The sequence below is a fragment of the Chroicocephalus ridibundus genome, chromosome 2, assembly GCF_963924245.1.
Source record: "Chroicocephalus ridibundus chromosome 2, bChrRid1.1, whole genome shotgun sequence".
Classification (NCBI taxonomy): domain Eukaryota; kingdom Metazoa; phylum Chordata; class Aves; order Charadriiformes; family Laridae; genus Chroicocephalus; species Chroicocephalus ridibundus.
In genome coordinates, this window is record NC_086285.1 from 169,938,665 (window position 1) to 169,958,511 (window position 19,847).

General features: G+C 48.9%; 1 protein-coding gene across 34 annotated transcripts in view; it reads left to right on the top strand.

The window, feature by feature from the left end:
* The window catches only part of SCRIB (scribble planar cell polarity protein), a 118,084-nt gene that overhangs the window by 33,450 nt on the left and 64,787 nt on the right, over window positions 1-19,847 (top strand). For 33 of the 34 annotated variants that reach the window (XM_063327741.1, XM_063327749.1, XM_063327743.1 and 30 more), the window contains exons 13-19: window positions 892-1,017; window positions 1,546-1,779; window positions 2,264-2,581; window positions 4,743-4,805; window positions 16,009-16,098; window positions 16,671-16,748; window positions 18,895-19,209. In XM_063327741.1, coding sequence (XP_063183811.1) covers window positions 892-1,017; window positions 1,546-1,779; window positions 2,264-2,581; window positions 4,743-4,805; window positions 16,009-16,098; window positions 16,671-16,748; window positions 18,895-19,209 — 1,224 coding nt within the window. The remainder of the gene's footprint in view (window positions 1-891; window positions 1,018-1,545; window positions 1,780-2,263; window positions 2,582-4,742; window positions 4,806-16,008; window positions 16,099-16,670; window positions 16,749-18,894; window positions 19,210-19,847) is intronic. The other variant, XM_063327748.1, reaches the window with a different exon arrangement.

Consider the following 19,847-nt stretch of genomic DNA (forward strand, 5'->3'; position numbering starts at 1 on the left):
ATCTGAATCCTTCTAATAAATTGTATTTGCATCTGTCCTTGCAGTATGGATAAGCTGCTGGTGTTTGGAGCTTTCGGGAGGGGTGTTTTGATCGTTTTTAACATCATTATTAATTTTGGAATACTGTTTTTCTTGACTCTTAGCTGGGATGGAACTAGCTAAGCGTCACAAATTCTGGTAGCATATGGGCTTGTCACACAAACTAAGAGACACCAGACTGATTAAGAAGATATTCCACCTTATGTGTTCCTTTAGGGGTTTCTGTGTTGATGGTTTTGCATTTACTAAGCCTGAAGCACAATTTATAGAATCATAGAATTGCCTAGGTTGGAAGGGACCTTTTAGGTCGTTGAGTCCAACCATCAGCCCAACTCTGACAGAAACCACCACTACCCCACGTCCCTCAGCACCGCGTCTGCCCGGCTTTTCAATCCCTCCAGGGATGGCGACTCCCCCGCTGCCCTTGGCAGCCTCTTCCAATGCTTGATAACCCTTTCGGTGTAAAATTTTTTCCTAGTATCCATCCTAAACCTGCCCTGGCACAACTTGAGGCTGTTTCCTCTTGTCCTATTGCCTGTTCCTTGGGAGAAGGGACTGACCCCCACCTTTCTATAGAACTCTATAGAAATCCTCACAACCCCTCTATCAGATGGAGAGCAGGATAATGTCCAAGAGAGAGCTCTGAGACGTGACATCTGCCTCCTTTTCTTTCCTGTGCCCAGATGCAGGCTATAATAGTGGAGAGACCCAGGTCATATCCTGCAATGTGACATTGGGTCATGTCCAGCCGAGGCTCCGTCACTCTGATAAAACATGTTATTTGAAGTGGTTTGGTCTTGAGGCACGGCAGGTGCTGCTCGGACTGTTGAATCTCCTGTTTCTCGCCCGTAGGGCTTACAGCGCAGAGCAACCCCTCATCCCAGTGAACTGAAGGTTATGAAGAAAGTGATTGAAGTTCGGCGCAATGAGGTACACGCTGCAAAGCCTGATGCAGACCTGAACTCTCCTAACTCAGAAGTGAGTGCTGTTCACTAAGAAACGGATAATGGGGAGGTAGTGCGTGTAAGCTGGGCAGAAAGAACTTGCTTTGGGGAAAGATTGGAAGGGACAGAAGATGGATTGCCTGGATTCCAGGGGTTGGAATTGCCTGTGGTGTCAGCTGGAGCCACTGAGATAGAGGAAGAGAAGCAGCCAGGAGACAGAGAACAGCCTAAGGGGAATTGTGTGCGCTGGTATCGCTTTTTCATAACACAGGGAGAGGAAAAGAAGGCTCTGACATTCCTAGAAAAGAATGATGGGAACGGAGTGCTCGGAGGAGGCATCTTGCTGCCTGGGTGTGATGCTAAGAATAAATGCCTCCATAGATGGTAGAACAAGGGTGGACCTAGGTGAGATGCAGCAGGCTTGGCAGGGAAAACAGTGGGCAGCCTGAAGAAAACGCTGGTTCTGTTGGTACTGGATCGTAGCCCACCTCGCAGCAATTGCACTGCATTGCTCCATCTGCTGCTTTGGTTTCTGTCATGACTTTTACAATCATCTTCTCAGGAGAAGAGGCTGAGCGCCATGTCAAATCGCAGCGAGGACTCCCACCTTTCCAACAGCACTGCCTCTGCTGACTTTAGGGGAGAGGAGCAGGGAGAGGAGGGAGAGAGGAGCTGGACAAATGGGCAGGTGCTGGAGATGCAGGAGCTGGAGAAGGAGGCAAAGCCCAGAGCTGAAGAGGAGCATAAGGAAGCTGCTGACCATGAAGAGGAAGATGCAGAGGTGGAATACAATGAGGTAGGAGCCTAGGAACTGCAGCGGGGTCATGATAAAAAGTGGAAGGACTTGAAAGGTTCAGAGAAAATGGTAAATGGATGTGTGATTTGGGCATGGATGAGTGTGATTTGGGCATCACTGGAGGCAAATACGGGCGGTGGAAGCCAAGTGCAAGCAGAGATTCAGGCAGCCTGCGGGAGCTGGGTCCATGGGAGACTGGGAAGGACAGTGTGGGAGCCAGACAGGGACTATGGGAAAATCAGGGTTACAGGTTTGAGTGCCCTGAATCCCTGGAGCTGACAGAAGATGTGTCTGGGTGAAGGAGCTGATATGGAAAAAGGCAAGTATGGTGAAATTTTGACGTGTATTCCTATCTTCTTTAGCACAAAAGCAGCAGCACTGGCTTCGCCTGTGTTGGTAGTGGGGGGACAGCGGGTTTCTGCACTGCCTACAGACATGGCTGTTACTGGAGGTTCACAAGCTTTCTGGGGCTTTGCTATTGTAGCCCACTGTACACTTTGCTGAGGACACACTAATACGGAGTGAGGATGAGGATGAAGACGAAGAGCGACCGTTCCCAGTGGAGAAACAGAGGCTTATCCGCAAGGACACGCCCCATTATAAGAAACACTTTAAGATAACTAAACTGCCGAAGCCAGAGGCAGTGGTGGCACTCCTGCAGGGCTTGAACAGTGATGGAGTTCCCAAAGAGGAAGAGGAGTTAGGAGGCTGCAATAACAACACAGAGTCCGCAGATCAGGAGGAAGCATGGGATGAGGATGACAGAAAAAACGGAGCTTTATCTGCTCAGCCATCGGTGAAGGTAAGGTCTTGTGGGGAGGGGGAAAGGTCAGAGGGGTGCCAGACCTCCCTTCTGCTACTTTGCCCTACCAGCCAGGTTGATGTGGTAGCAACGGAAATGTTGGCAAGAGACTCCAGCACTTCAGGAGACCACGCTGAGGGTGGGAGAGCTGAAGTTTGTTCTGGGGCTCATATGGTTGTCCAAGAGCTGTGCCATGTTGCTTATGCCTGACTCCTTGTGCTGTACCCAGATTCTTGCACCCTCCCCATTATGTGTGATGTTGTGTTCTGTGCTGCAAGAACGGTCCTTTTGTCCCACCGTTGACAGGTTCTTCCATTCATTTCAATCGCCTCCTTGCTTGCCGGTTCTTGCACCTCATTCGCAACAGGATAAGCTTTCTCCCTGGATGGACCTAATCTCAGGCTTGTGTTCAGGCTGCTTACACGTGTCTTCCTGCCACAGCGCTTCCTGGAGAGGAGCGAGTAGTGAGAGCAGACAGGAGCGTGCCCTTCCCGTTGGTTCCACCCTCTGCCTGCCCCCATGCAGCTGCAGTCTGATGAAGTGTGCGTTGGGATTTAGGGGAACTTGTGCTCTGGAGTTTTGCCATTGCCATGGGGCCGCGGTGGGCCTTTCCAGTTATGTTGGGGGCTGGTGAGATAGGAGGTCCCTGGTCTACTCAGCAGAGTCACTGTGTTTGGTTAGCGACACACAGAGATTCTTGCTTGAGGAAGATCCTCGCAGTGGAATGGGAATATAGTGATGAGGGACACTGCATGAGGTTCTTACTGAAGCTGGTGTGATGATTTTGTGAGGTGTATTTGGCAGGCAGGGATTAGGATGTGGCTGAATCTCCATCATAGTCTGAGACTGACAAATCTCATGGGTGAGATGTGAGTCTCTGTACTGGTAGAAGATGCTGGAGTAAAATCTGTTCTTGCCGTCACTGCACACACTCCACACTGCTGGGATCGTTTCCACCCCACACTGGAGTTCAAATTGCTCAGGAAAGGTTCTTGCACTCAAGTGTGCTTTGGAGCCTTTCTTTCAGTGGACGCTTGCCTTGCTGAATCTGAGCTCCTACAGCTCGTCCGTTGCTCTGGGGGACGAGGCTTGTGGTTTCCTTCCTGTTTGTGAAGTTCTTCAGTATGAAAAGAAGTTGCTGCTGCTTGTAAGAATGTGTAGAGCCATCTTGCATCCCCTTCATCCAAGACCTGCCATACTTGGGAAATGCCCTCATCCAGAAAGCTTATTTCAGCTGGGGACTCAGAGATGAGGATGCACTGACCCATTGGTAAAACCTGTGGGGTCTACATAGGCGTTGAGACCACAGGTTGGGTGTATCTATCAGAAAGTTAACCCTTGTTATCGGCGAAGCCTTCTGCCTGGAACTCACAGTTTTTCTTTTCGTGGGGCTGGGCTGGATGCCTGCTCCATGACGGCAGATTTATTAGTTTGCCTCCTGAGCCATCTTCCAGAAGTGGGAGTGTGGGAAGCAGTGTCCCTGTGCAGTGGAGTTTCAAGGGAGAGGTGCTGCATACGTGTATTGAAGGAGGAGATAGGACAGGGCATGTAGGATGCCGAGTCCTTCAGCCAGAGGGGGTTTTTAGCAAAGACAGTTGGTTTTCAAGAGAAATTCTAAGGCTTCCTGTGTTTGAGAGCAGATCCCTGGGTGTCTGGCAGGATGCGTGGTTCCAGTGGAGGCTCTTCCCTTTGCCGGAGGGACTAATGCAGTTTGATTTAGGATCGCTTCATTCCTGTGCAGCAGCTGGGTGGCACCAGAGGTCCCTTCGTGCTTTTCTCCTGTGTTGTTTAATCCTTCCTTTACTGAACGACTCAGTTCAGAGCGGGTACAATCAGCTAATAGTGTTCAGCTTGTGAGCTTGGTGGTCACAGCCTCAGAGTGCCGACACAGACGAAATACGGCCTTAAAAACACAGCTTCCAGTTCGCTGGGCCAGGGAGCGGTGGCACTCTGCGTGGTGTGAGCCCGGGAGCAGCCCTGTCGCGGGTGCTCGCTGGTCGGTGGTAACCAGGAGCGGTGTGATGGGGTCTGCTCTGGTGTGGTGTGGCCAGACCTGTCAGAGTGGTGTGCGTTTGTGTGTTGGGTGGTGGTGGTAGTGGTGGTGGGTTTGGTTTATGCTCCACTAATCCGCATGCCTCTTTGCTGGTTCCTGTCCTAACAGGGGGTGTCGTTTGATCAAGCCAATAATCTGCTGATTGAACCTGCTCGCATTGAGGAGGAAGAGGTCTGTACCACTCCTACTGTTCTCTCTCTGCCAAAAATCATTCAGTCTGCTTGATTTGCTTCCCAGGCTCACCCATTGTTGTAGGGGAAACTCTGATCTCTCTGGGTCAAGTGGCTTCTGGACCTGACTGATCACAAACACACAATGATTGTTTCCTCCCCTGCTTTCAACTCCTTTCCCTACTTTTCCGTACCTGAGGTGAGAATGGCTGCTGCAGATCAGGAGTGAGATGCAAGAAATGTAAAAAACCCAGAGGGAGCTGAGGCGGCAAATTCAGTTCCTATTTGCTGTGCACTGAGGAAAGAGAAGGTGGAAGAAAATAAATGCATTCTCCTGGGCATGGTGGGTAGCCCTGAAGGAGTAGAGGCCTCAGGAATCTGGTGGGTGCTGTGTATGACCCTTTGGGAGCGGGAGGAGGATCTAACTTGGGACACTGCTGTTGGATGGGAATGGTGGACTGGAGCTAATGACTCGTGCATCTCGTGCAGCCCCCCGCTATAGAATCCCCTCAAGTCTTCCCATGCAGCACTGGGGGACGTCGGAAAGGGGCAGGTGGCACTAGAGGGTCCATAAAGCCCCTGGCACATGTGTGGTGTTCTGTGCCAAAGTTTGAAGTCCTGTCTCTTGCTGCCTTAGCTCATCCTCTGAGTATGATTAACTTCCTGAATTTGTTTCCAAGTTTTCAGTAGGCTTGCCCGGTCCTTCGGGTCAGTGGGCTTTCTGCAGGCCGTGTCTCCTAGGAGCTGCGGGAAGCAGAGTGCTGCTGCCCTGGCAAGAGGCAGAAGCTATTGTCAGTACCAAGGGCTTGCATGGAGGTTTCTTCTCTTAGGACAGTACAATGGTACCAGATCCATGTATTGCATGAGAGTGCCGGCCTGGTGGTCTCGGTGAACTTGGCTCTTCGCTACTCCCTCAGGTGTAAAACGGAGGCTTTTCTTTCTTGGTTTTGGAGTAAAACCTTCTGGGAGGGAATTGACAAATCCTTTCCACTTCAGGCGAAACATGAGCTGGCTCAGATGTGGTACACTGTTAGTGTGTCCTGAAGATTTGTCCACCTTAGCTCTAGATCACTGAAAAACACATTCATATGTCTTGCATTTCTCTTCTGCATGGCTCTTCTGTCACTCAGAGACGCATCTGAGTACAGCCAGGTGCTTCCTGGTCCCTCATTTGGGAAACCACAGCTCTTGGTCCTTCTTTCCAGCTGTTAGACATCACGGTCCATTTGCATTCTTGCTCCTCGAGGTGCAGTGGCCCAGGAAACCTCAGCCTTGTCTGAGGAAATGGATGTGCCTGTCCCTTCCTTGGCTCCAGCCCCGGCTCCGCCTGTGTCTGGTAGAAGTGCCTGGAGCTTCTCTGTGGTGTCTGGAGGGGGGTGGCTGGTTAGAGGCCTCGGGTGTGCTCTGCTGTCCCTGCAGCGCAGTCTCCTTTGTGCAGATCTGTTCCCTCACTGAACAGAGCAACGTGGTAATGCAGTTCCTGAGGAGAAGCATCCTAGAGATCCACCAGATGGGTGGTGTTGCCTCAGAGCAGACCAGCTTTGGGAGGCAGGTGATAGTCCTACAGCTCTGGGGGAGTGCTCAGCTCCGGGGATGGTTACTGACCCCTCCAGTCAGTGATACTCTCTCATTTTAGTGGAATCGCGCTGGGCACCTACCAGGACTTGCAGCTCATGGGGAAGATTCAGTCTTCAGAAATATGAGTGAAAGCAAACTGTGGGACTCGGGCTGAGAGTGCTGTCGGTGAGAGCTGGACTCGGGCACCGTGCGAACGGGACACCTCACTCGTGCTGAGTCTTCCTCCGTCTTCCCTCACCCTTACCGTCTTCCCTAGCGCTTCGGCTGTGAAAAGCACGTGCCTCTTGGAAAACAGGTGGAGGACAACAGGAAAAATATTCAGGGCCTTAAAGACTAATTAGCATCTGACTGGAGAATTAGCTGGGGAAGAGACTGATCCCAGAAATCGCGTCTATCTGTTGTTTCCAGGGTGATTTAATGTCCTTCAGAAGAGCCTGTTATAGCAAAACCGGTGGGCTGATAAACCAAGCAAGACCATTGCGGAGTGGAGAGAGCCTGGTGCCCTTCGAGCAGCACAGTTTAAGTTCATAATGCTGCTATGACATTCCTTGTCTAATTTTATACAGCTCTTAGAGAGAAGGAACTACTGATTGTGTGTTCTTTAAGCCTAAACCATAATCCTGAGCCAAAGACTAACCTTGCCAGCGTAGAGCTGGAGACATCTGCCTAACTTCTGTAGTGTAGGGAGCCTGGTGCTATGTGTGCAGCTGGCGCTTCCAGAGCTTCTTCAGCTGTTGGCGCCAATGGGACTCTGCTACAGGGAAAGAAATAATTTTGTTAAAACATGTGATATCTGGTAGTGGGTATCTGGACAGCATTCCGTTCCCAATGTTTTGTCTCAGACTCCATCTGCACTGCAGAAATAGCTGTATCTGGGTCATAGGGAGGCTTTTGGAGGAGAAAAGAAGCGTATTGAGCTGCTGTTTGAAGGCACGAGGTTGCACCTGAAGTCTGTTTGTTTTGAGATAATTTTTGAAGAGTAGTCCAGAAAGAGCTGCTGTATCCATTGAAGATAATAGTGGAAAGAGGGTCCCAAATTCTGTTTAGGTGGCTGATGCTTCTTTGTAATGGCAGATGTCATCCCTCTGTGTTTGCCCAGGCTTAACCCATCCTCTGCAGAGCACCTGAAAGTACAGGAATCGTAAGGGGCTCTGCACTGGCAAAACTTGGCTGAGGAGCTTGACAGGCTTTTGCTTCTCCCGGGACACGTTCTGCCAGCTGCACAAGGCTGCCTAGAAAGGATGTGCTGCTAATTTCTCTCCCTAGGAAAGGGCTGGGCTGATCTTGGATGTTGGAAGCACCTCGACTTCCTTGCTGGAGGGTGGCAAAGATCCCGACAGCCTCTTCTGCTCAGATGTTGTGTCTTATCGCTCTGGAGTCAGAAGCGAGTCAAGTCTTCTCTCCAAAGGAGTCTTGTCCTGTGGAAGTTGCTCAGAGGTACTAGCATTTGCGCCTGAAGGCAGGCTTCCTGCTTGGCACCACAATTGCCATTTGCCGGAGGCAGATGGTGCCAGCCCAGCTTGGTCCTGAAGCACCCAGTGTAAGAGGGTTCAGCTTTGAAAAGGTCCCAGGTAGCGCATGGCATCAGGGTGCCCAGCTGGCAGGAGTGGTCCTGTTCATCCCAGTGGTGCTGCTGCCTTTACTCTTGGACCTCTGGTTGTGTTGTTTACTGGCTGAGACCGCGTACTCATCAGGACTTTGTCAGGCTTCAGAGTTCTTATGTAGCAAATTTGATTTCCCACAACGTGACCTGTAAATTTTAAAGCCTGAAAAGATTAATAAACCTCTCTTGTATAATGCAATAAAGATCATGTCACCTGTATTTGCTCAGCTGGCTTGACTAGAATATACTTTCCGACAGAGCAGAGTCCTCTCGAAGTTATGAGAAGATACAACACTGCTTTCTCTCATTTAATTTTTGAAAAGACTGAAGTTTCCATTGAGCAAGGAAAAATATGTCATAATTTCTGTTTGAATTTGTCTGGCTTTTAATGTGTTGCCAAAGGAGTGTTTTTATGACCTTTTCCTACTGGGCTGAAGGGCCCGTAGTATTCCTTTTTACGCTGGGAAACTCCAGCAGTTTGGAGGTAGGGATTGTAATCTCCTCTTGTAGATGTACAACTTCACGTTCTGGTCTATTAAGGCACAGTTTGAATATGATTCACCTACGAAGTGACAGATATTACTTGTGTGATTGCTGCTTATTCACCATAATATATCACTCGGTGTCAACTGCAAGTTTTACCTGATCCGGAGCTTTCTTGAGGACCAAGTAGCGAACCATGGAAGGATTTCTCACAGAAACGCAGAACTCCCTGCAGAGTGTCCTTTTCCTGCTCTAAGAGCATGGCACAGTCACCTGGTTTGCTTTCTCAAATGGAGCAGGAAGCAATAGGGGGGTGGTTTTAACAGAGAGAGGGAGAGGATACCCTGTTTAAACAAAACACTCTACTGAGTTTTTGCTTTTGAAATAGTAAAATGTAATGCATATAGCAGATACGGGTCTCGCTGCTTAGGACAAGGATTATAGAAAAAATTCAGGCATTAAAATAACCCCTGTAGAAATTAATGGGGCTTAAGCATTTGCATGCCTTTAAAAACTGCTGCCTATTTGCAAACTCAATAGGATTTTCTGTCTGTGTCTGTAATAGAGGAGAAAGATGCCTCCTAGAGTAGTTTCGAGACCTTGCGATGGAAACAAGCTATAAATTTATGACAAAGATAACACAGATTATTTGGAAGAAATCTTGAAGTCAAGTCATAGAATCATAGAAGTCTCCTACCATCACTAGCAACCAGACAGTATAAAAGTCAGTCAAACCTTTTATTAAATATGGATTGTTTCCTCCAGTTACTCGGCATCTGTGCATGCACTCGGGTTCCTCCTACTGTGAGAAACCAAAAACTTCTCCAGATTTCTACTTCTTGAATGATTAGAAAACTTACTTTCAAGCTGAACTTACATTTGCTAATTCATTGTTTTCGTTATATCTCATCTTGAAAAATCTCTTTCCGGCCATCTGACCCTTTATCTGCTTGTCCTTGGTATATTTTTACGGACATCAGTCATAACTCCTCCTAGCCTTCATTTTGCTACATTAAAGAAACCAAACTCTTCTAATGTTGTCTTGCAAGATGGATTTCCATTCCCTGTCTTCCTCATCGCCTTTTCATTCACCTGTTCTGCTTGAATTCGGGTTTGTTGACGGTGGATAACATGACAGAGTTTATTCAGACTTCAATTCAGTAAATTCCATAGTTTTTCTTCCACTTCAAATGTGATAGTTTCTGTTCGTGGATTTAGTTAATTCTCTTTAGCTACCTAACTTTTGTTCCCGTATTCAGCATCGAGGTCCTCAGTGAGTTTTGTCCTGCAGACTGTTGGTGTGCTTAAACATGGTTGTTTCAAAACAAGCAATGCCAGGCTTAGCGCAAGAATTTTCCATTTATCTCATTGTCACCTTGGACAAACACTCTCCTACTGTGCTCTCTGCCCTTAGCAGCATAAAGTGGAAATGATAATGTGAGGCTAGCCATTGAAACAGATCTTAGAAGAGCTGTAAATTCACCAGGCCTTTAAGTCTTTTATTTGTATATTAAATGATGGACTAAGTTTCTAAGTGAAATTTTGTAGGCAGAATGGTGCAAAATGAATTGCTATACCAATGATTTTACCACACAAAAATCCCTATTTCTAGAATTCATTAATGAAAGAACTAATCATAGAATTGTAGAACAGCCCAGGTTGGAAGGGACCTCGAAAGGTCCAACCTTTTGTGGGAAAGGTTGAAGGAGAGGATGCCATCCAGAGGGACCATGACTGGGTTGAGAGGTGGCCCCGTGTGAACCTCCTGGGGTCCAACCAGGCCCAGTGCAGGGTGGGGGCAGCCCCCGGTGCCAGCCCAGGCTGGGGGTGGAGGGATGGAGAGCAGCCCTGAGAAAAGGGCTTGGGGGGGCTGGGGAGGGGGGAAACGCTGCCCATGAGCCGGCACCGTGCGCTGGCAGCACAGAACCCCCCCGCAGCCTGGGCTGCATCCCCAGCAGCGTGGGCAGGGGGGCGAGGGGGGGATTCTGCCCCTCTGCTCCGCTCGGGGGAGACCCCCCTGCAGTGCTGCCTCCAGCCCCGGGGACATCGGGAGGACACGGGGCTGTTGGACAAAGCTGTTCTACGAAAGGGGCCTAGATGAATTTATCTAGCACCCTGACTGTACCACGTCCTCGGGGAGGTTGTTCCAGTGAATGATTGTTCTCGCTGTAAACATTTTTTCCCCTATATTAAGATGAAATCATATCTCTATAAAGCCACTCATATATAGATATGAATATTCATACATGTATCATGATAGATGATTCATATCTATATGACAGCTATGTATTTGTATCTATATATATTCATATAAAGATTAACCATATCTGTATGGACCTAGTTTTTTTATTTATGATTTGAAAGTCATCATTTTTAATATTTTAAAAAACGCATCCTTTCTTCATCCTCACTCAATAAAAGGTTGTTTGCTGTCTTGGAGCCTCTCTGGGGAAGGGGATCTGCAGGAGCACACCGAGCATTTAGCATTGCAGGTCGCCTGTCTCGTCTGCTCTTAACGGTGCTGTCAGTCACTGGGGTTCGCAGCTCTCTACAGTTGGTGCTACACCGGGTGGAGAGGTGTTTGGTGAGAAGGTGGTAAAGTGCTTGCCTCCTCTGATCTGTTCCCTACCACCTCTGCCTTGTAAGTGTCCATTCCCTTGGTAACTAAAAAAACCCTCTGAAATAGCATCAGAGCCAGAACACCTTCAGCTCCTGCCCAGCAGGCTGCTCTCTGCCAGGGCAGGATCCTTCCTTCATGCTCCTTTTTCCGTTGCTGGTTTTTAATTTAGTTCTCACCAGCTCACGCAGTAATCTCCCACCTTCCATTTGGTCACTGATATTTCCAGCCTGTCCCCTTGTCCTCGTGAGTTATTGCTTGCTGAAGCCAGATTTAGCTCTTCTCATCTTACCTGGTGAGTCAGTGCCTCTGGCTCCTGAACTCGCGTCTCTCTCGCATTTATGTGCCGCGTAAGCACCCTCTCTTTTGTTGCGCTGCTCCTGGAAAAAGGACACGCAGAGTCAAAAGTGATGTCTGTGTAAAGACGTCTCTAATGGTGGGTCTGAGGGACTTTCCTCAGGGATTAGGACGCACAGACCTCAGCGAGACATGGTTATCCTTTCGCTGGTATTTTCCGAGGTCCTTGCCACCTGTGGTTCAGGATTTCTGAACTGTTCGTACCGTTGTACCAGACACAGTGGAGCTGTGGTCTACGAAATTGTCTGCTCTCCAATCCCTTTTATACATTTTAGTTCCACAGTATTAAGTGGTAATAAATTCTGTAATTTGCTCGTGCTTTATATTAAAAAGCATTTTCTTAAGGCTGCTGCTGAGATTTCATTGGGTATCCCTAATTCCTTTGTTTTTACAGACGCGGAATAATTGTTTCCTAAAAAATTATTGATGATATGAAAAGATAAAAAGATGTCTCTCCCCCCCACCTCCCGCACTTGAAGGCTCCTAGCCTTCCCTCGCATGGAATTTTTACTGTCAGGGATTTGGAATAAGATCAGACCTGACGCAGTTCTCAGCAGAACCCTCCTTTGTGGCTCTTCGCTGATGAGTAGTGCTTGGTCTCTGCTAGTTCTTAGCTTGGGTAACACACCCCTAAAACCAGCGTCGTACGACGTCACTAAGAATGTTTTGTGATAACAAGTTCCATGTTTTACAAAAGTCTGCTTATTGGATCTTTACTACTGCTTTATCAGCCAGGTTTGGAGTCTTGTCAAAGAATGAAATAGAGGTGTGTGTGTGTTTTTTGAGAGATTTAATTTTCATAAAATTCAGCTGTTTGGCACAAGTGCCGTTTCTGTGTGCCTGGTAAGAGGCATGCGTGTTCTTCAGTTACTTTTCTGGAGGTGGTGCTAGGATGACGAGCTGATATTTACAGGCATCATCCTGCGTAATCTCGGTCTAGCAGCTCAAAGTAAATGGTATTTCAGGGTTTCAAGATTCCAGACTTTTATAAGTGCTGTATAAGCGTATCCGAGATCTCAGTCAGTTGTTAGGACCCTTGAGTACAAGTTATGCAGTCCTTTTGACTTTTAAAATAATTATTCCTAATTGATGAAATTAAATGGATTCTTCAGCTGCTGTTGGAGCGAAGTGTGATTCGTCACCTTCATGTGATGCGTGTAAACCACGCTTCTGTCCGAATACGAATCAGAGCATTTATTGCATGTTTGTATTTTCTGTGTCATTGTTGACAATCCGGTCTCCTTTAAAGTTTCAAGTGAGGAAATGCAGGGATTAGACATTTCTGTGCCTCCGGATGTACAGCGAGTTACAAAAGGATGCCTGTGTGTGCAGAAACTTGCTGCCTTCTGGAATAGAGCCCTTAAACCCCCACTCCCTTGGGTCCACCTGGAGGAACAACTTGGTCTTTCAGCGGGCTCTGAAGTACCAGAGCTCCACGCTTCGGCACTTGGACGCTGTGAACGTCCAGTTTGCTGCCTCTGCCTGTGCTGTGCCTCTGCCAAGGGCAAGTTGCAAAATCCTTGGCAGCTGCAAGGCAGAGCACTGAGCACTGTTTCAGGTCTGGGCGATACTCAGGCATCCCTGGCTGCCTGTCCATGTCTGCAGCATTTCTGGTTTCTCCAGAATGGTACACATTCACTCACTGCAAGTTGGGAAATCTCTCAGGACCGAGCGAATCTGTTAAAAGATGGCTGTATTAAAAAGGTATGAAAAGCAGGTTGAAATGGAATCAGTCCTTGCTTGAGTGTGTTCCCTAGGGACGTGCAGGCAGAAACACAGGTAGGACTGAGGGGGCAGAGGAGAGGGGAGGGAGACTCAGCTGCTCCCTTGGCTTGTGCTTCGGTTCCGTCGACGATAAATGGGTTTCCCCTTGTCTCCAGTGGGAGTTCAGGGAGAAGACAGCTCTAGGCTGAAGTGGCAGCTTTTTCAATTTTCCCACTTTTCTCCTTCCCCAGTAGCACTTTTCTGTGGAGGGCATGGACGCTTGTCTGCCTGGGGGGAATTAGGAGGAAACCCTGGCTGTTGCCTGCTGAATGAAGGTTTGCCCTTTCTGCAGAGGAAGGAGCCAGCCTCGGCTGAGCAGCCTGTTTCTGGGAGGGGAGTATCACGGATCTGTTGTTACAGCTGAGATGAGCTGTTGCTGGGCGGTGGGTGCATCCCTGGTTCTAGGGAGAAAAAACGCCAGAAGAGAAAAATACCCAGGAAAGCCAGTGGCAGGAGTGATTGCAGGGGTGGGAGCTGTGATTCCAGAATGTCGGTCTAGACATTGTGGAAGTCTAGAGGCAGCTCTGAAGCAGCCTCAGGACAGATGCACTTTTGGGAAGAAATAACTTACCGCTTTAGTGCAAAAAGTGGCATCTGGGCTGTAATGTGAAATATTGAAAATGAAACTGAAAGGCTATTATTGGCTACTGGATCCAGTTCCTCCTTTCTCAGGTTGATATTCGTGTCAATCGTTCTTTTCATAGGCTTCAAACAAACATTCACCAGTTTGGTTTCTTAACGCATGGTTCTTATGGAGAACTAATTTGCTTTGGGAGTTTGAAAGCTTCTTTCCAGCCTAAATATATTTATGTCCAGTTCGAGCCCATTTGCTGCTGTTCTAGCAGTGTCTTCAAGTTTAATTAGGTCTGATTCCTCCTTGGTGTTTTGCTTTTTCAATGTATGTTGATAGACATAAAGTTCTTAACCCTCAGTCCAGTTGGCTTTTCTGGCAAATTTCCCCATATTTTTGGAGGGGTTCTATGAATTTGTGAAATCCATGGGTTTTGTTGTTCCTCTTTTGGTTAGTTTACACAATCAACTTGCTGTGCAGCTCAAAGTGACTCTCTGTAGCCAGTGACATTGCATGTTCCTCCTTCATTGTCAAAAATAGCACTCCTGTCCTGTTAATTCAGGCGTTGAGCAAACCCATCAGCTATTTTACTGGGAAATACCTTGGTCCTGTGAGTAGAATTCTCTCTAGTCCTTGTCTGGAGACCTAGTGTTCCATCGCCTTTACAAGTTTTTGTGTTGAATATAGATATAAGTCTTCAGAGCACTACTGAAATAGAGTGAGACTGGAAGAAAAAAAGTGGTATTTGTAGGTAGAGCCTGATAGGCTTCTTCACACAAGAAGGTTAGTCTAATCTGTAACTGGTTGTAAAGTGTGGTGTCGATGGCTTGCAGTGCTGTCTCCTGACTACCACGTTTCTCTGTCTCGCCTGAATAATCCTTGCCTTTCGATGCTTGGATTTTACTCAGTCTCTAGGTCTTGCACCGGAGACGAGGTACTTGCGGTCTCTCTAGGATCAGGGTTTCCTTGTGAAGATCCTAGCAGCTTTCTGCTACGCTGTTGACTGGGGACCGAAGGAAATGGCAGGGGACCTCATTTTAGTTCTGCGTTTCCTGTGGTGGTTTTTTGGTTTCGTTTTAAATTTAGTTTAAACTGAGTTTAAGCTTTTGTTTTAAACTTTGTTTAAACTTAGCAGAATGTGAAGCCCCCCAGGCTGTTGCCTCTGTCCTTATAGAAAGTGAAGAAGGATTTGAGGGGGGGGTTAAGGAAAGCAAGTCTCCTGCTTCTTTCGCTGCCCACGCTGTGGCCCGGCGTGGGCCAGGCGGACCTGATGTTGAAACTAGACACCTCTGCAGCAGCCGCTCTCCGTTCTGGGCTTTGTTTCCAGAGAAGTGACATCTGGAGGACAGCAAATTTGGTTCTCTCCAGCAGTCTGTGCACATTTCTGTCACTTACCTCACTAGCTCCTTGGTCCTTGGCCCTGACAGATCCCTGAGAGAGTCCTGTCTATCCCGTTCCTCTCCCTGTACCCTACCACACGCTCCTTCTCTTCCCTCTCATGACTGGGGCAATGCGAAGAGTTTATGCTGGTGTCCTGAATATAAGCAATTTCAGTTCCAGTTTGACCAAAAGTTTTGCTATTGGAAGTGGGTGTAATTTGTTGTGTAGATGTGGGAGGTAGGAAGGAGAAGAGGCTTCTGGATTGCACAGCTACAGGCCCGCCTGTGCAGAGGGGAGGAGTGGAAGGGGCCAGAGGGACAAAGCAGGTGGCTTTTCTGGAACCAAGCATTGATTTCCACCAACAGAGCAAAGCCAAGTGTCTGTTCAGGGTATTCTGGAAGAGGTGCCATTCTTGTTACTGCACGCCACATTGCAGCGACCCTTAATCTCCTAGTAGTTATATGGAATTGCACCCCAAAGGGAGCCATGTGGTGGAGCTGGGCTGTGATGTGAACGCCATCCCTCTTTCTTTACCGAGCCCCATCCCACTGCTGCTCGGTTTACTTGTGGTGGACATTTCGTTCTGATGTGTTCATTACAGGCAAACTGACTCTTGGTCTTGAGACGTTGTGCAGGACTGAACTGTGAAAAAGGTTTATTTAAATGTATTGTGGTGTTGGTGCCTTTCAGGCATGGATACCCCAGCTTACACAAATGTGTGAGCAGGTGCATGCAGATAAAGTTTATACTCCTGTGCTTATTCTTTAAGTAGTCATGCCTTGCTCTTCGAGATGTTCTTGGCGTTCTCCCGGTCTGTGCTGACTTGTAACCTGTGTCCGTTCTGCTTCCAGTTGACTCTGACTATCGTGCGGCAGACGGGGGGGCTGGGCATCAGCATCGCAGGGGGCAAGGGCTCCACCCCCTATAAGGGCGACGATGAGGTAAGACCCCCCAACTCTGTAATTATTGAAACACCCACTTTCAGGGACTGGTTCTCTGTATGGAGGTTGGATGTCCGTATGGATCAGCTTGTGGCTGGGCTTCCAGAGCAAGGTGGGAGCAGCCCCCGACGCTGGAGGCTGGGGCTGGGCAGGCTTGTGCCTCTGGAGCACAACTCGTCGTACCTTCCTGCTCCTGACCGCAGAGCAGCGATGAGAACAGTTGTTCCTTTACCACCTGTGCCCTGATGTACAGGACTCACAAGGCAAAGAGCATGGGGTTGTCTTCCACACACGTGGTGCCGTCAGCTGCATCACGTTCTCGTCCCGCTGGACAAAGATTAAAGCCTCATTCCCTTTTCCCCTTTGTCACCAGTGGGGTAGCCCTGCAATGGGATTTCTTTCCCCTTTCTACTAACTCCTGAATGGGGTGATGTGGGTGTCCTGTCCCCACATCCAGGGTACGGGATTGGTGAGGGATTTCCCCTTTCCCTGAAGTTGAGCAGGGTGGAGTGGTCTCTTTACAGGGTCAAGGAATGGGCTCTGCCTCTTCTAACAAGTAGTTTTGTTTCTAGGGCATCTTTATTTCCCGTGTGTCAGAAGAGGGTCCTGCAGCTCGTGCAGGGGTTCGTGTTGGGGACAAGCTTCTGGAGGTAAGAACCTACCTACTGCAAAGTAAATGCTTCTAATGACTCAGAAGAGGAGGGAGAAGTATGATTTGGTATTTATTTGCCTGTATTTATTTGCATCGCACTAATTTGTAGGCCAAATAAAGCATCAGGAGCTGTGCAAGAGCAAAACAAAATCCCCCTGGCTCAAAGAGTTAGTTGTTTAATTAACATGACCGTTAATCTTTTGCGGCTTTCTAAGGGCAGAATTTGTTCCTGTGCTCACTCTCCCTCTATGCTGAAGTGTTGTGTAACTCAGGTGGGAAGAAATACTCAGCAGTGTGTGCCAGTGTCCCCCGCAGGGCGACCAGCCGGCCTCTACACATCCGCTGTCCTCTGTGGGGCAAAAGTGGACCTCGTAAGCTAACTTCTTAACCAGGGAGCCAGCCATGCGCCGTACTTGCCTCTCTTCAAATTACATTAAAACATGATTAATCGTACAGGATTGGGATGCACTTGAGGAAGGATAGATTGCATTATGGAGGGAGCGGATGTCACTACCGCGCTGGACAGAGGAATAAGCGCTCTGTATTTGGAGCAGTGGCCTGTATTTGTGCGATCTGGTGTCGTGTCTCTTGGGATCTCATGCACCCCTACTCCCTGCAGCCCACGTATTCACAGTGAGGGCCTGGGCATGTTCCTGAGCAGATGTTCCAGTCTTTCTCACCGCTTACCTGGCATTGACCATGGTAGAAGTCAAATAAATTGCTATGTGGTTCTGTAATTAGAAGTTTTTATATCGCTTCATGACAAAACCTTGATTCTGGAGTTTCAGAAGTTGCCTTGTCCACTTCTGCAGTTATCATAGGATTTTCTTGATAGTTCCACGAAGTTTGTCTGAAAAGGAGTAAGCACTAGAGCTAGCCTGATCTCTTGGACGTTGTAGGGCCTTAAGTGTCACTGAGCATCCTTCTGCTGCATGGATTGTATGGCATTTTGCTGCAGAATGACTTCCAAAAGGGAGTCAAATCTTGAAGATTTTGGGAGATGAATGATTATTCCTTTTCCCAACAGTTAAATTCATGGCACCCTACTATTTCATATAAAGTATGTCCTTCTTCAGTTACAGCTTTGTGAAAAGATTTATTATTTTTTTTCCCCACTTCTGGTTCACTTCCCATGATGCCCATTCATTTATGCCTCCTGTAAAAGTGGATGTACCCTCACAACATAGCTCAGAGATTTGTCGTATTCCTTCTAAAAGACTGTGTTTTGTCCACAGTAAGATGTGGCTGAGGCACATCAGACTTGGGTTCCGTTCTTGTTAGCTGTGAATTGTAAGGAAATCCTCTTTACCCCAGAGCAGGGATACAGAGCTTTGCTCAGTAATGAAGGCCGTGATGGGAAGAAACCTTAAATGCTATGAGGTGGAGGAAATAGATTTGAACATCTGGTTTTCTGGCTGAGACACAGTCAGTCTTTCCTGTAAGTGTGTGTTAACATGAAATGAGGTAGCTGCTATGAAAAGAAGATTCTTCAGCTTCATGGGCCCCCACTTTGCATTTCCTATGTCTTCTGATATGGTAGGACTTTTCTTTCTGAAATCAGGGAAGTGAGAGTGGAGGGAATCGGGTTGCTTCCCTGAGAGCGGCAGGACCTGGTGTCCTCCCTGCGAGTACTTTGCTAGTTTTGCATAGAGGGGAAGGAAATGGGTGCTTCAGGGTATGAGGAGGTGGATGTCCTTGAAGGTGAACAAGGTGGCACATATGACCTGAGATGTACTGAGACTTACTTGCTAACAAGTTCTGGATGATAGTTCTGGGTGAGTGGTTGTCTGTCTGGTAGTTTGTTGCCTGCGGGGATGATAGAGATGATGGGGAAGTGGGAGCTCCCTGGGAAGGTAAAATCCCTCTGAAAGGGTCTTTACTGCGCTTGGCAGGGGCTGCCCTGGCCTGGGACAGGCAGCACGTGTTGTGGGAACCTCCTGTGCTGTGCGAGCGCAGGGAAGCTCCCAGGTGGGCAGCAGGTGAGGTCTGAGAACTTCTGCTGGTCTGAGGTGTGGACCCGGCTCCACAGGGGATGAGCTGCGCTTCTGCTGGGCAGCGGTGGCCAAGGCTGGGGCTGTCTGTGCAGGCTGCTGGAAGAACTCCCCGCGGAGGTAAGGGTTGTGCCTGGCTTTGTCCGTCCCCAGGTGAACGGCGTGTCCCTGCACTGTGCTGAGCATCACGTGGCAGTGGAAGCTCTGCGTGGATCGGGAAGCTCTGTCTCCATGACTGTTCTGCGGGAGCGGATGGTGGAGCCGGAGAACGCCATCACTGTCACACCGCTGCGCCCTGAGGATGACTACAGCCCTCGTGAGAGGCGAGGTGGTCTACGCTTTCCAGAGCGACCCGAGGGGGCACCTCCCACAGAGAGATATTCCACCTGCCTCATGCGCAACGAGAAGGGCCTGGGCTTCAGCATCGCTGGTGGCAAAGGCTCCACACCCTACCGGGCTGGTGACATGGTCAGTAGTGATTCCCTGGGAAAGAAGGTGCTCGATCCCTGGGTCTTGGCACTGCTTGTGGGAGCAGCGCGGGGTCTTCCTTACCCATGGGCAGGCAGCAGTGCAGCATGGCCCCAGGCTGGTGGGCCAGGAGGGCTCTGAGGGAGCAGGCCAGCAGGTCAAGGGAGGTGATTGGGGTGCTGGTGGACGACCAGCTTAACATGAGCCAGCAGTGTGCCCAGGTGACCAAGAAGGCCAACAGCATTCTGGCTTGTATCAGGAATAGCGTGGCCAGCAGGAGCAGGGAAGTGACGGTGCCTCTGTACTCAGCACTGGTGAGGCCTCACCTCGAGTGCAGTGTTCAGTTCTGGGCCCCTCTGTACAAGAGGGACATTGAGGTGCTGGAGCGTGTCCAGAGGAGAGCTGCCAGGCTGGTCAAGGGTCTGGAGACCAGGGCATATGAGGGAGCTGGGCATGTTCAGCTTGGAGAAGAGGAGGCTGAGGGGAGACCTCATTGCCCTCTACAACTCCCTGGAAGGAGGGTGCAGAGAGGTGGGGGTTGGCCTCTTCTCCCAGGTGAATGATGACAGGCCCAGAGGAAATGGGCTGAAGCTGCGGCAGGGGAGGTTTAGATTAGATATTAGGAGGAATGACTTTAC